At 59.5% G+C, this 15,197-nt stretch overlaps 1 protein-coding gene across 16 annotated transcripts in view; it reads right to left on the bottom strand.

Moving 5' to 3' along the window:
- The window catches only part of ARHGEF10L (Rho guanine nucleotide exchange factor 10 like), a 159,088-nt gene that overhangs the window by 41,097 nt on the left and 102,794 nt on the right, over positions 1-15,197 (bottom strand). For all 16 annotated transcript variants that reach the window (XM_049106683.1, XM_035713176.2, XM_049106694.1 and 13 more), the window contains 4 exons: positions 14,564-14,679; positions 13,919-14,046; positions 12,406-12,506; positions 4,056-4,177 (listed from right to left, as the gene is read on the bottom strand). In XM_049106683.1, the coding sequence (XP_048962640.1) occupies positions 4,056-4,177; positions 12,406-12,506; positions 13,919-14,046; positions 14,564-14,679 (467 nt within the window). The remainder of the gene's footprint in view (positions 1-4,055; positions 4,178-12,405; positions 12,507-13,918; positions 14,047-14,563; positions 14,680-15,197) is intronic.

Consider the following 15,197-nt stretch of genomic DNA (forward strand, 5'->3'; position numbering starts at 1 on the left):
AAACACTCAAGTGGCTCCTTGGGCCCAGGAGCCCTGTCTGTGCCAGGAAGCCGACTCTCCCCAATCCCGGGGCCCCGGGCAGTGCAGAGGACGGTGGCTCGGGGGAGACAGTGGCTGTGGGTGCCGCCAGCCCGGGCTCTAGTCCCAGCTCAGCTGCTACCAGCCGGTGACCCCACAAGCCAGTTCCTCATGGTCATGGAGATCCTGACACCTCGTCAGGATGGTCGTGGGGACTGGAGAGGCAGACATAAGCCCTTGGTACAGGACCGGGCACCTGGCGGCCACTACGTCTTACCCAGGACATCCCGTGGCTACCCCTTTACTGTCTACCTCATCCCATCAGCAACACCATGCCAGGAGGGGTGGGCGGTGGCCGAGCCAGGAGGCAGGGGACCCCACAAATAGCCAGCAGTTCTGGCTAAGGACAGCCAGGACAGAGGCACTCGGCAGCACGCTGAGGCCTGAGCCTGGAGCAGACCCTCCGCAGGTCTGGGCTGCAGCCCCCAGACCCCCAAGGAGCTACACCTGTAGAGCACCTCGGCGCAGGTGGCACCCCGCCACTTTCTCCAAGCCCCGGTCCCCGAGCAGGCCCCTAGGCTCGGGGGGACAGGTTTGCACTGAGCCCTCCCCTTGCCCTCCTGCCATGCCTCCAGGGATAGGTCTCCAGCCTGGATGGGTGCCGCCAGGGGTGCTGCTGGGGTGACACTGCGGCAGTCGGGACTTCAGGAATCCTCTGGAACCGACTCTCCTGTCTTCCTGGAGGCCAAAATGTTCTCCGAGCTTTGCTTCCATCTCTTGCACTCTGTGTGCACAGTGCTTAGTGTGAATCACTTCACGAGCTATAGCGCAAGCCCAGGGATGGGTGCACCCTGCTGATGTCCTCTCGAGGAAGGTGGTGGTGTGGTCCAGCCCGGGCTCCAGCCACCCATCAGCACAGAGAAGAGAAACGCTCCTTCCTTCAGCCCCCACATCCCTGCTCCTTTGAGGGAGAGAACCCAACACATGCCCAGGTCTGGCTGGCAGGACAGCACTGACCTTGTCTACACTGGGAGCGGCTGGGGCCAGCGAGCCTTTCCTGGACGGCAGACTTAGTCACGGGCTCCCTAAGGCCAGCTGCAGAGCCCAAGTCCCGGGCCCCTGGGACAGGGCCAGGGGAGAGGTGGCGGGCCGGGAGGCAGGCCCGGACAGTGGCCAACACGCTCACATCTGTTCCCACAGCGGCTGGACCAGGCCCCGGTGCTCCGGGGCCCTAACTCATCTGGCCGCCCGCACAGAGTTGAGGGGGCATGTCTGCCTGGTGTGGGGTGGGAGGCAGGTGCAGGCGGAGCAGAAGTGGTGTCTTGGGACCCAGCAAGTGGGAAAGGCAGGCCCTGGTACGTCCCTCAGGAGCCCCACAGGCTCACTGCTCCAGGACACTGACTCAGGGCTCTCTTCGCTCACATAGGGGGCTGCTCAGGAGATGGCAGGGGGGACCCCCAAGGGGCCTAGACATCCCCCGGCCTTGAGAGCTCCGCGTGAGGAGCTGCTCAGGTGCCGCCCCCCAGGTGTGAGACGGAGGGCGGCTCCCCAGCTGGGCGGCTTCTTTCAGGGAGGCCCTGGAGGCAGTCTCTTGTCTGTGACTTCTTGGGGCCTATATTCTGGAGCAGTCGAAGGCCGTCGGGGGAGACAGAGGTCACCCCGGGTCAGCCTTCTCCACGGGATGTCCTAGGGCCAGGTGAGCCACAGGCAGGTTGAGTCCAGAAAAATCCCCGCTCCAAGGACTCCACTGCCCCGGCCTCCCCCCGCCCGCCCTGATGCCCATGAGAACCCCCCACCTCATGCTGGGCCGGAGCTCGCAAGACTCAGCAGGCCTCCCCATTAACCCACCAATAAGGTCTGAAGACCTACAAAGGCTGGCTTCCCTGAGCCCTACAGAAATGAACAGCGTCTGGCCCCCCTGCCAGAAACGTTTGATGGGGGACCTGACACCCTAGTGAGAGGCAGAAAAAAGGGGGATGGGCACGGAGTCAAGAAAACCCTCCCACCCCTATGGGCAAGCCCCGCCTCTGAGGGCGCCAGAGGCCCAAGGTTAACGGTGGTGAAGTGCCTAGAACGGAGCCTGGCATGGACGCCTCCTGAAAGGGCTTGCCACTGACGGGTGAGGCTGCCACCCCGGCCGCTGTCCCCCGAGCAGTGCTGGGAACCTGACCCGTCTCCCTCAGCACGCCCCTAAATCAGGCTGCGGCCCGGGGAACATTCCACCACCCTGACACTTCCAGGGGCACAAGCCCAAGACCTGGGTGTGTCCTTCCCGCCCCCCAGCCCCCACCTGAACTCTCATCCATGTGGCCGTGGCCGGCCCTACCCCGGCACGCTCCCCAAATGTGTCCCCCCCCGTGTCCCCTGCCCCTGTACCCTCCTCTAGGACCGGGACGACAGGGAGCACAGTGGTGCCAAAACACTCCAACAGCAAAAGGAATATTGTAACACGATTTTTGGCAATAAAAATTAAGGCAAAAAAAAAAATCCATGATGAATAATTAGTAAGATTTTAAATAAACAGAGAAATGGACCCTGCATCGCACGGCTCTGCCCCTAATCCCAACCCGTTACTTATCCCAAAAAAGCAGCCACGGTTTGCTGTGGTTTTGTAAGTTTTGTAAGTATTGCATTAAAATTTCACTCATCCTGGCCATTAGGACTAGGTGAGTGCCCCTCTCGCCCTCGCCCGGCCCTGCCTCCACCTGCACCAAGTCCTGCCTCGGCACACAGCCCGAAGGACCTGATGATCTTACACACCAGACGGTGCTGGTCCCCTGTGTGGAGCCATCCTTGGGGTGTCATTGCCCTGAGACGGAAACCCAACCGCGACCAGCCTGGGGCATGGCCCAGCGCACCCACCTCGGACCTGACCCCCAGCCTCTCCTCCCAGCTCACGGGGCTGCGGCTTCCCAGACTGCTCCTGCCTCTGCGCTGCTCTGCCTGTGTGGGATGTTCTTCCCCTGGGCCCTCAGGGGATCGGAGCCTTCAAGCCCCTCAGGTCTATCACCTCCTCCAGGAGGCCCTCTCAGCCCCCTAACCACATAGCCCCAGCCACGTATCCCAGCTGCGTTATTTTCTATATGTGACCCACATGGCTCTTCTGAGTTTCCTTCTGTTTGCGGGACGACTGCTGTCTCTCTCCAGAGTGAAAGCCATAGAAGGTGGGGACCTCGTATGATTTGGTCACCACCATACACCCAGTGTCCAGCACAGGGCCTGGCGCGTAGTAGGTGCTTAAAAATTGTAGGCAGGACAGACAAACCAATGAATGAACTGACTTCTCAAGTGTACGTACTTTACACTGCAGCCCGATCAGCGTGTCCCTTAGGGTTTACGTATCTAGGTCCCCAGCCTGCACCTCCTCCCCGCCAGCCCCCACCAGAGCTCACACGAGCTCCTCTCCTAGGGACTCCAGAGGGAGGGGGGAGCTGGGCCAGGACATCAGGGACAGATGACGGTGGAGGGAGCGTCCTAGTGGTGAGGCACACGGTGCCAACTCCCAGACCCTCACTATTGGCTGTGTTTTTAGAAAATCACGTCACCTGTCTGAGCCTTAGTTTCCTAACCTGGGAAACAGGATCTAGAGACATCTATTCATGGGGTTCTTCTAAATATCAAAACAAGAGGGTGGAGGCAAAGCCGTGGGAAGACATAGTAGGCAGGCCGACAGACGGAGGCGTGGCGGCCACGGGGCTGCAGTCTGGCAGCCCCCCCCCCCCCCCCCCGCCCCGGGCGTATTCCAGCCTCTCTTCTGCGCTGGAGTCATGCCATCAGCTGATGAGATCACTGTGATTCATTAGCTCAAAAATCACAGAATTTTCCATTCACTTGACCGACAAAGGGCATCTATCCCCGTAGTTTGCATATTTGGGTGGGGAAGCGGACTCCTAGAGAGCCAAAAAGTCCTGGCCAACTCCATGGGTAAGAGGTGCAGAAGCGGAGACTGCAGCCTGGCCCTCTTCTCCTGCGGGCACAACCTGGGAACAACCTGGGAACACCTTCGTGGTGGGCTCAGCAAGATCCATTCCACTCACCTGCAGGCTGAGGCCTCGGGAGGAGAAGGCGGGGATGCAGCAGGCCAGGATGGGGCACCAGAACGGGGCTTTGCTCTTCTTGTCCTCATCCGGACACAGCCAGCCCGGCTGGTTCTCCTCCCCTACAGCAGGAGGAAGGAGGTGGGTGGGGCTGGTCAGAGCCCGAGGACCAAGCGGGGGGTGAGCAGCCCTGCCAGCCCAGGGGGCCGCCCCCAGCCCCGCACCTGCCCAGCCGAGATGAAACCCAGCCTCGCTCCATGGTCAGGGCCATGGGTCCCAGGCAGCGAGTCAGGAAACCTAAGACTTGACTCCTGGCTTGCACACGCACTGGCTGAGCAGCCTTGTGCAAATTCCCCCAACTGTAAGCCTCGATTTCTTCACCTATGAGACAGGGGCATAAAAATGTCTTTGTCCTGAGGTCACTGTGAGGATCGAGTGAAACAGGAGATGAGAAAGGGTTTCAAGACATCTTGTGATGCTGAGCACGGTCCAGGTCTGGCTGCCTCGACCTAGAGGTCTAGAGGTGCTTCTAGAGCCAGGAAATGAGATGCCACAGCCATGCCACTCTACGCCTGACTCTGATGATGATGCTCAAGAGGGTGACTCTCTCCTGCTTCCTTTGAGACCCACTCTGAGGCCCAGGTGGTCATCTACCTCCAGATTCCCAGGCCAGCTGGACACTGAGGCCCCAGGGGACCTGTGAGACGTGCAGGTGCTCAGACCTGAGCCCAGACCCCGGACTCACATCTGGACACTGCTGTGCTCACGAGCATCTGCTAAACCACACCTGCAATGTCTCCTTCATGTGGGTCAGGGCCCCCTCACCCGCCACCACCTCCAAGAAGTCCCTCCTGACCACCCTGGCTACGATGGCGCCCTCTCTCAGAAAACAGTCTAAGGACCACATCTCATTTCCCGCCTGGCCTTCACCACAATCTAGAATGGCTCGGTCTATTTCCTTGTTTGCCGTCTGCCTGATGCTTCTAGAGTGGAAGCTCGGGGCAGCAGGGCCCAGCCTGTCTCGTGTGCCGCGGGCTCCCTGGCTCCCAGCCACTGCCCGCACGCAGCGCTCGGCAAGCACGGGTTGGAAGGACGAATGACAGGGGGGCGCGAGTGAGCGGGGAAACTGCCTTCCCTCCCAGAGAGTTCTCCGTGCGCGAGCCCATCCTTCTGAGCACTCCCGCCTTCCAGGAACCCCGACAGCAGGGACAGGGCACAGGGACAGGGTTCCCGGGTTCTCGTTTTCACAAAAAGCTCGGTGAGAACTGTGACTTGCACTTTATAGACCATGAGACCGACACTCAGGGAGGAAGTGATTGACCAGGTCACATGTACGGCCTGGTGGCAGAGTCCAGATGGGGACCTAGGTCTGCTGGACTCCAACGCCGCCTCCTGAGAACCTGCCCCCCACTGGGGCCCATGGGCATGACTGGCCCTGGACAACCAGGAGGTGGCTCTGCCCTGGAGAGGGAGAGCCAGGGGCACGGATGGGGCACCCTGGGTGAGAGGGGCCACCTAACGCAACGACATCAGGCTGGAGCTTCAGGGACGGGAGGAGAGGTCTTCCACAGAACACTCGTGACAGCAGCCTTCCCACTCCCCACGTGTCTACTCCGTGGCCACCCTGGCCCTGCCAAGCGAGAGTCAGCCCAGGCCCAAGAGGGCTCACCAGCCACACGGGGCCTCCAGACTGGTTTCCCGCGCTGACCACTGATCCCTACGGTCAGTCCCCCCCCCAGCGTCCAGGGCCGTCCCGCCAACTTCTGCTGGACCTCTCCATTCCCACGTCCGTCGCGCCCCATCCACTTAGAATCAAATCCGAACTTTTCCAGAGCAGCTAGGACGCTCCTTCCCTCCCAGCGCCATCCCCCTGTCGTGGGCTACACCGCGCTAGGCTTTCCTCTGCAGCTTATACGAACGAGCCGGGATGCTCCCTCCACCCAGAGAACCGTCCTCCCCTCTCCCAGGGCTGACTCCTCTCCTCCCCGAGGTCTAGGTTACTTGTGCCCCCTCCGGGAGCGGCCTCAACCCACCACCACCCACCCCTCCCCTCCAACACTTTGTCTCAGCCCCTGTCCGTCTGTCATGCTCTGAACACAGCTTCTGGCTCTTCCACTGGCTCACCTGTTTTTTCCTCTGTGTGTGTACATGAGTGTGTGTGTGCGTGTTTGTGTGTACATGAATGCATGCATGAGTTTATGTGTGTGCGTGTGTGTACGTGAGTGTGTTTGGGTGTGCATGAGTGTGCATATATGAGTGTGTGCACATGAGCACATTTGTGTATGCATGTTTGTGTGGACATGAGTGTGTGGACATGAGTGTGCATGTGTGCACGTTTGTGTATGCATGTTTGTGTGTGTATGCATGTTTGTACATGAGTGTGCACGAGTTTGTATGAGCATGTGTGCCCATTTGTGTGTGTGCATGTGTTTGTGCGTATGCATGAGTGTTGCATATATTTGTGTGTGTGTGTGTGTGTGTGCCCACGGCTCCCTGACCTTGCCTGTGTTCTGTATGAGGTATGTCAATCATACGCCAATAAAGTGGCTTTTAAAAATGCCACTGTCACCAGAGAAAGGTGGCGTCCCAGTGCTGGTCATGGCATGAGGCACTGGGACAAGGTGGCAGGGGAGGACACTCTTTGAGAAGCAAAAGACATCCACAAATGTCAGGCATTACGATGTGAACAACCTGCTTCAGCAGAGGCTCTGGCCCGTGCTCCCACCACCAACCCCCTCCCTAGCCCCCCCGGCACCGGCTTGCTCACGGGGGCACCCACTCCACCATCAGTCCGGCGGCTGCATGGTGAGCTCACTCCTTAAACGGGCGCAGAGGCAGCCCCAGCATCGGGCCCTCCACCCCACTGGGTCCTGGAGGCAGCATCACATGAAACCTGCTTCCCGTCACCAAGGAGGTGAGGCCATCACAGAGAGGACAGCTGGCACAAGACGGGCACCATCATAACAGAATGCCCACGGGCGCCACACTACATGGTTTACAAAGCCTTGTCCCACGTGAGGGCTCCTTTCATCCTCGGGGCCGCCAGAAGAGGTGGGAGCTTGCATCTCCCTCCTGCCTGGGGAACCTGAGGCCGGGGGGGGGGGGGGGGGGGCGGGGGGGATGTGAAAGGGTAGGTCCAGGAGGCCAGGATCAGCCCCAGCATGGAGTTGTCACTCCAGACAGCCTGCCCTGCGGGGCAGCATCCTTCCCCTGGGCTGGGGCCACCATCGTGATGGACACTGGACAGCAAATAAAGATGGGATGGATCTGAGCCTACCCTGCTCTCAAGGAGCTTACGATCACACAGACCCTCGCCCCTACCCCCCGAGGGCCCAGCAGACCCCTGCAACGCAACCCCCACCCCACCCCCGGAGCTCCAGCTCCAGCCCGGAGCTCAGCCTGTGAACATAAACCCCCTCCGTCGCCACGCGGCCCGAGCGCCTCTCCTCTCCTTCCCCCACACCCACAGCCCATCAAGTCCTGGCAATTTATTATGATATATATTTTTTAATGATCTGACCTTCTCCTTCCAGATGGTGCCTTCCCTGCCTGGGATCGGGGACGTTAAAGTAAAATGGAGTTGTAGCTCCCCATCTGCCACTGCCATTGTTCCTGTCACAAAACCAGGGCGGCTGAGACCAAATTAGAAGGCTGTTGCAGTTGAAAATTGAAAGCCCGCTTGGGATAAGTGACATTAAGAACTGGCACCATCGGCAGAGCCGTGATTTCCAATTGACATTAAATGGGGGCTTATTTAGCGCCCGGCCCCCGTGGAACACGAGAGCACCCTGTGGGGCAGCGGGGAGAAGCTCCGGGGCCAGAGGCCACGTCCCCCTCGGCCGCCCCCACCTCTGCGCCCTCAGAGCGCCCCACCTGCCGCAGGAGTGACTGTGCCAGCAGGGCCCCGGGCTCCCTGCGTGGCACACAGCCAGATCCTGGACCTCTGTACGTCTGCCTCATCTGGAAGATGGGGGGAATTATTCCAACCATCCAGGGTCACTGTGAGCACTGGGGGAACAAAGACTTAACACCTAGTATATGCCAGGTGCTCCAGAAATAGCGAGATCACTGCCCTTGAGGTGAGGAGTCTGGCTGACAGCAGGCCTGGGGGCGGCCACCCACCTCCACCGGCTGCACCCCTGGCCTGGTGGGGGCTGGCAGGACATGGGCACCCTTCTTTTCCAAACCACCCCCCTCGTAGAGAAAGAGAGAGAGAGACCCTGGTGTCCAGAGAGGCCAGGCGAATGGTCACCCAGCTCCCGAGGGCAGGGCACCTGCTGCTGCCTGAGGGCCTGGAGGTCGCAGCACCCACGTGTGACAGCTAGAACACGCTCGGTACCACGTGGCACGCTGCCTGTGCTGCACCCCGTCACTGGATCGTCATCGGGGGGGCACAGGGATCACTGTGAGGACTGAGGACCGGGGAACTAGCCAAGTCCCAGCCAGCGAGGGAGGGCGCCCCACACTGCGCCCTGCGAGGATGTGTCCCCGTGAGCTTGGGACCCGCCCGCGGCCCGCCAGGCCCAGGTGCTCTGGGAACGTGGGAGTGAGGGGGGCTGCGGTGGGAGAGGCTCCAGGACCCCGTGGGGTGTAAGAGCCAGAACGCTGCGCTTCAAGAGCTTCAGGTGAGAGGACACAGGAAGGGAGCGCGGGAAGCCCCCAACCACGCCTCTTCCTTCTCTGGGCCCTTCCATCTGCAGCCCCTTTCTGGAGCCTTTATGAATAGGAGACTAATTGGAAGAAGAGTGGGAGGGTGGCCCGGCCCGGCCCTGTTTGCTCTGAATCACGTGTGACCTCAGGGGGTCCCTCCGCCGTCGGTGGCACGCAGACACCCCTGTCCTAGGAGCTCTCCGACGTGCCAGGTGTTGGCCGGCCCAGGCGCCTTCCCCGCACCGTCTCCCCGTGAGGGGGGCACTGGCCTTATCCCCACCTTCTGATTCGCCTGCGGTCACAGAGCTGGTAAGGGGACAGACCAGGAACTGACCCCGGGCCGCCCGGGGCCATCTCACGAGGCTCTAAGATCCAGATCCAAGACGGGAGAGGCCCACTGGGTCTCTAGGCTGAGTTACAGGAGGGAGCCCGCCTCTCCCCGGACCCCCGGCAGAGTGGGGGCCACGCTGGGGTGTGACGTGGGTCCCCAGATTCCCCAGGATGCCCTGCCCTGCCCTTCCCTCCCAAGGGGCAGGACTGATCCCCCCCATTCTGGACCCCGGGAACCCCCAGTCCAGCACTCTCCTTCCTCAACGTTCAGTGGATTATGATCTCCGTACATGATAGGAAAAGAGAAATATGGGATCCCTGGGTGGCGCAGCGGTTTAGCGCCTGCCTTTGGCCCAGGGCGCGATCCTGGAGACTCGGGATCGAATCCCACGTCGGGCTCCCGGTGCATGGAGCCTGCTTCTCCCTCTGCCTATGTCTCTGCCTCTCTCTCTCTCTCTCTCTCTGTGTGTGTGTGTGTGTCTCTCATGAATAAATAAATAAAAAATCTTTAAAAAAAAAAAAAAGAAAAGAAAAGAGAAATACAAAAAAAAAAAAAAAGGAATCACGTTCTTTGTGAATAAATGTTTCTAACATGTTCTATTACTATAGGTTCGTGTTATTCCCCACCCCACCCAACCAGGCACCGCGGATTAAAAAAAATAAAAAAATAAAAAAACTGGCAAAATAAAAGGAACAAATTATTCAAGCCCCAGGGGAACCCAGGCATTCAAATAAGATTTCAAACGACTCTCCTTCCATTAAAACTTTTGCTGCAGCGAAACCGCATGGAGACGAAGCGGCGGAGTGTCACAAGCCGCTGGCCCCCCCACGCCGACCCCACCGGGCCAGGCGGCCGGGCCTCACACCGGGGGCGGAGCCGTCAGCCTTCCTGGGGGCCTCTGCGCGGAGTCCTCCCTCCTCCCTCTGCCACTATCTCGGCCGCCCAGAAACATCCAGCCGAGGCTCGTGCCACGTCAGCACCGCATCAAGAGGGCCTCTGACCCTGGCTCCCTCAAAGCCACAGCCTCCTCCCCGTTTCCTCTCGCCTCCGCGTGCCCTCTCCGCACGGCAGGCAGCGGGACCCACTCGAGCGGAAACCAGACCAGGGTGCTGCCCGGCTCTCGCTGCTACAACAGCTTCCCATCGTGTTCAGGGTAAGCCCCATAAGTCTCCCCCAGGCTTTCTGGAAAAGCTGCCCATCCTTCCACCTGCCTGCTTCTCTCCCCAGGATACATCATCTCTGGCCACCACAGGACCTTTGCACTTGCTGTTCTGAAGCCTAGACTGCTTTGCCCAGATAGATCTCTGTCGGCTTCAGAGGTCACCTCCCAGAGGCCCTCCCTGACAGCAGTCCTGACCCCCAGGCTCCGTGACAGTCCCGTCACCCAACTCTGTCCCCTAAACTCTGTCCCCCTCTCTCCCTGTTCATTTGCTCCTCGTGTTATGTCTGTCTGCCCCTCATAAGTTACAGCTTCCTTGAGAGGAGGGATCTTCCAGCTTTTGTCAGTCCTCTTTTCCCAATATCTAAAATTGCGATGAAGACTCGCTCAGGGGCGCCTGTGATGCGCTCAGCCGCCTGGGGGGCTCGGTCAGTGAAGAGTCTGCCTTCGGCTCAGGCCGTGATCTCACCATCCTGGGGTCGAGCCCCACGTCGGGCTCCGGCTCCGGCTCGGCGGGGAACCTGCTTCTCCCTCTCGCTCTGCCTCTCCCCCTGCTTGTGTGTTCTCTCTCTTTCACATTAATAAATAAAAAATCTTTAAATTTTTTTTTAACTCGGGCATCCTGGGTGGCTCAGATGTTTAGCGCCACCTTCAGCCCAGGGCCTAATCCTGGAGACCCGGGATCGAGTCCCACGTCGGGCTCCCTGCATGGAGACTGCTTCTCCCTCTGCCTGTCTCTCTCTCTCTCTCTATCTATCTCTCATGAATAAATAAATAAAAATCTTTAATAAAAAAAAATTTTAACTCATTCAATAATCATTTTCTAATTGACGAAAGCCAGTGACAAAGGTCCTGATTTCCTTCCAGAAATGTCTCAAAACCTATAAAAAGATCACGCTAGAAACAACAACGGTGAAACAAACACAAAAAAGTGTCCCTGCCATTGGCTGGAAGCAGCAAATGGGAATTCTAGTACAGCACAGAAAATAGCAACCCTGACGCGCAAGGACCCCGGCCTTTTGTCAAGTCAAAAAAAGTACAAATAAAGTGATTACGACGTGGGCGCCTGGCTAGCTCAGTCGGTGAAATGCCTGCCTTTGGCTCGGGTCAGGATCCTGGGGTCCTGGGATTGAGCCCCAAGTGGGTAGGGTGTGCTCTCTCTCTCTCTCTCTTTCTCAAAGGTGAATAAATTAAAAAGTCTTAAAAAAAAAAAAAGTAATCACAACCTAACAAACGTGGTTGTAGACAGACACTCTGCCAGCGTGGGAGGCAGAGGGACAGCAATCCGGAGGGCTCTGGGGGTGACTGTCCGGCGTCTGAGCACCAGCTCTGCCCCTCGCCGCCATGTGAGCTCAGGCAAGGCTCCGCGTCTCTCTGGGCCTCAGACCCTTCACTGTACAAGGGGGTTCGCAACAGACCCGGCTCTCAGAGTTATCGCCAACGTGGGAAGAACGAGACGTGTGAAAAATGCTTTTAAAAAGTCGGCCGTGTAGGAAGCGCCCTACGCGCGTGTCCTGTTTATCTATGTGATGGTGACGGCGTGCACGGGACAAAGAAGTAACAAAGGGGCCCGGGCCGCGAACCAGTTGAACCTACCCTGCACTGTGCTGGTTTTTTCTTTTAGTTACAGCTTCATTGAGACAGAGTTCAGGTCCCATAAAACCCACCCTTTTAAATGTCATGTTCATGTCAAGGTTTCTAGCATATTCACCACTATCTACTTGTTACTTCCTATTTTTTTTTTTTTTTTAGATTTTATTTATTTATTCATGAGAGACACAGAGAGAGAGGCAGAGACACAGGCAGAGGGAGAGGCAGGCTCCTCGCAGGGAGCCCGATGCAGGACTCGATCCTGGGACCCCACAGTCATGATCTGAACCAAAGGCAGATGCTCAGCGGCTGAGCCACCCAGGCGTCCCCACCACGATCTACTTTTAGCACATGTTCATCACCCCCAGCAAAGAAAGCCCCTCAGCAGCCGTGCCCTCCCACCCTCCTCCAGGCCGAGTTACAGGAGTGAGGGGGCCCTGATATTTACATCATCACCTTACAGACAGGGAAACCGAGGCTCAGGCAGGGGCTGAGACTTGTCCGGGGTTGTCCCTCCCAATCAGAAGCCCCCCCTGCCCCCATGCACCCACATGTGCACACCCCAAGCCTCCCAGCTCCGCACCCCTGTCCCGAGGCACTCTCCCCAGTGCTTTACTCACGGAGTCCGATCTTGGCCAAGTGCAACCTGTTGACCCAGGAGATCTTGCTCAGCGGGTTGGGGGTGATGAAGACCACCATGAAGCTGATGGGGCGGCCGGACCTGTGGCGAGAGGGCGAGGAGCTGAGCGCCCAGAGCAAGCGCCTGGTCCCCCGTCCACCTGCACGCACCTGCTGTAGCACCAGCTCTGCTCAGGGCAACAAAGTGGGGCCAGAGAGGCCGGCGGCCCGCCGAAGCCTCGGCCCCTGGGGGAAGAGTCCCTCCACCCACCGTGGCCCAAGGTGCCTCCCCGGAGACTGACCAGGCCACGCTCCCCAGCCCACCCCCGGCACCTGGGCTCAGGTGCCTAGCGACTCGAGAGGCCCCTTCCAGGGCTCCCCGGCCAGCTTTCCACGGGCCTTGTCAGACACGCGTCCACATCCGACCGGGGGCCTCCTCAGGGAGGAACGGGCTCACTCGGACCCGCTCCCAGCACCCGGAGCAGGGCAGGTGCTCAGCAACGGTCTGCGGAACAGACACACGACTGAATGACGCCGGGAGTGGCTGAGGCTGTGACAGGCTTGGGCAGCCAGAGGTCACTGTTGTCACAATACTGTCCTCTCACCCAGGAGCAGCAGGGCCTCTCAGAGTCCTCTGGGGCCATGGGGCAGTGGGTAGGGGGAGACAGGGCTAGTGTCACTAACTCTCCCACGGGAGAAGGGGGATGCGGGGGTGGGAAGGGGCCACGGGAGGCCACTCAGCAGGGGAGTGGCAGCTTGGGATGACAGCTCAGAGCCCTGCGTCTCTGCCTCTGAGACTCGAGCCTGGAGCCTTGTATCTGGGGCTCCTGGGCTCGTGGCCCTGCTGCAAACAGCGCTCCGATCTTCCTCGTCCTGCGGCCCATGTGCCTGTAACACCCTGGTCCCCCGGGGTCCCCTCATCCTCGAGGTCAGGCCCGGGCTGTGAGCCCCGCGCTGCACCAGCCTGGGCTTCAGGTCAGAGCCCAGCTCCACCCCCAAACTCTGTGGCTGTGGGCCTATCCGACTACTCCTTGAGCCTCACCATCCTCATCTGCAAAATGGGGCTCAGCTCTCCCCGTCTCTGCGAAATCTGTCATCAATTCCACAAACATGAGCTGAGCGTCTACGGAGCACAAACGTCAGGGTGGGCATTTGGGGGCAGGGGACATGCTGGGGGGAGCCTGGGTCCACGAGGAGATGGGCCCCGGGCTGGTCCCAGGGCTCCGCATGGTCTGGAGGGAAAAGGTCATGGAACAAAAGGAAGCAACTGACAGCAGAGCATCAGAGGAGTTCTGGGTCTCCTAACAGAGGATGGGCTGAAGCTGGGTGTGAACTGGTCATTCATTCATTCACTCATTCCTTGGACAAGGAGCACTCACTCCACAGCAAGTGCTGTGCCGGGCAGGGCCCGCAGTGTGTACACACCCACACCCATGACCACACTGAGGAACAGGTGGGCTCCAGGCGCTCCCTCTCCACATCCCCTCCTTCAGCAGTGGCCACCCCCCATCTCACTTGTCAGGTTTTCCGGGAAGCAGGAGCCTGAGACGACACTTGTTGGCCGAGTGGATCTCCTCCTCCTTCACCCGCATTAGCCTCTGCAGGGCCAGGCACCAGTCCTGAGCCACGGTCATGTTAAGGTTCTAGGGGTGAGGAGACCGGCGAGATCACCACCCAGCCTGCTGGCTCCCCCAGAGCCACACAGGCTCCCAGAGCATTCGGGGCGCCCCAGGGGAGAGGAGCTGGGGAGGTGCTCAGCCACAGCAGGCACCGGCTCCCTGGGCTGCAGGCCCTCACTCAGACCCCACATGGCATCCCTCGTTTGCAAGGGACACAACCTCTCAGCCAGCTTCCTCTCCAGCCTCGGGGTGAGGTTCAGGAAGGGGCTTCTAGACAGGTCACTGTGCAGAGGACAAATCGCCATGCAGCCAGACCCCGCTCAACCCAAACCGGAGCTTCACCCCGAACCAGACGCTGCATACCAGAGCTCTAGGTAGCCATGGGGAGCGTTAGCCGCTGCTTCTGCCTGTGGGGTTCAGAGGCCAGGAGCATGGCTGGGGCTGGGCTAGGACAGGTGCCCTCTCCCGCTCTGCCCGCTGCGTCCAGGCGCTGCCCGAGGGAGGAGCTGGAGCCCGACAAAGCCAGGCCAGCGCTGTGTACCTGGTAGGTGCCGTGCAGCGTGCTGATGAGGAAGGTGATCTGCTCTACCACAGCCAGGTCCTTCTGCAGGTCCTGCAGCTCCTGGAAGAGGCGCGGGGGCCCGAAATACACCTTATCTGGGCAGAGAAGAGACCCAACTCAACTTCAGGGGTGGAGGAAGGGCTAACAAAGGACCCGAGCATCCAGTCACTGCAAAAAAGACCTGTCGCCCTGGAGATATGGCACCACAGACACAGCAGGAAACATTACCAGGCTCTCGCCCTGGTGGAGTTCCCGGTCTACGGGAGTAGGGGAACAGAGCCAATCACAGGTGGTCTAGCGCCTGGGGTCAGGGCCACACTCAAAGGGTCAGAGGAGGCCAGAAGACTAAGAGCCCACTGTGCCCGCAAGAAGTGAGGAGCCTTCACAGGGCCAGCAGTGTGGTGGGGACTGCCATAAAGGAGAACAGCACTGTGCAAAGGCACTGTGGCTTGAAGCCCACAAGCAGCTAGGTGTTCGAGGATGTCCTGAGGACCTACTATGCACCAGGTTCTAAGCCAGGCATTGGAGAGACAGCTGTAAACAAGACAGACAGGATCCCTGTTCTCATGGAGCTTCTGGCCTGAGTGGGGGGGCATAGGGGCTGCAGTCAGTT

Source organism: Canis lupus, chromosome 2 (genome assembly GCF_003254725.2).
Source record: "Canis lupus dingo isolate Sandy chromosome 2, ASM325472v2, whole genome shotgun sequence".
In the NCBI taxonomy this organism is placed as follows: domain Eukaryota; kingdom Metazoa; phylum Chordata; class Mammalia; order Carnivora; family Canidae; genus Canis; species Canis lupus.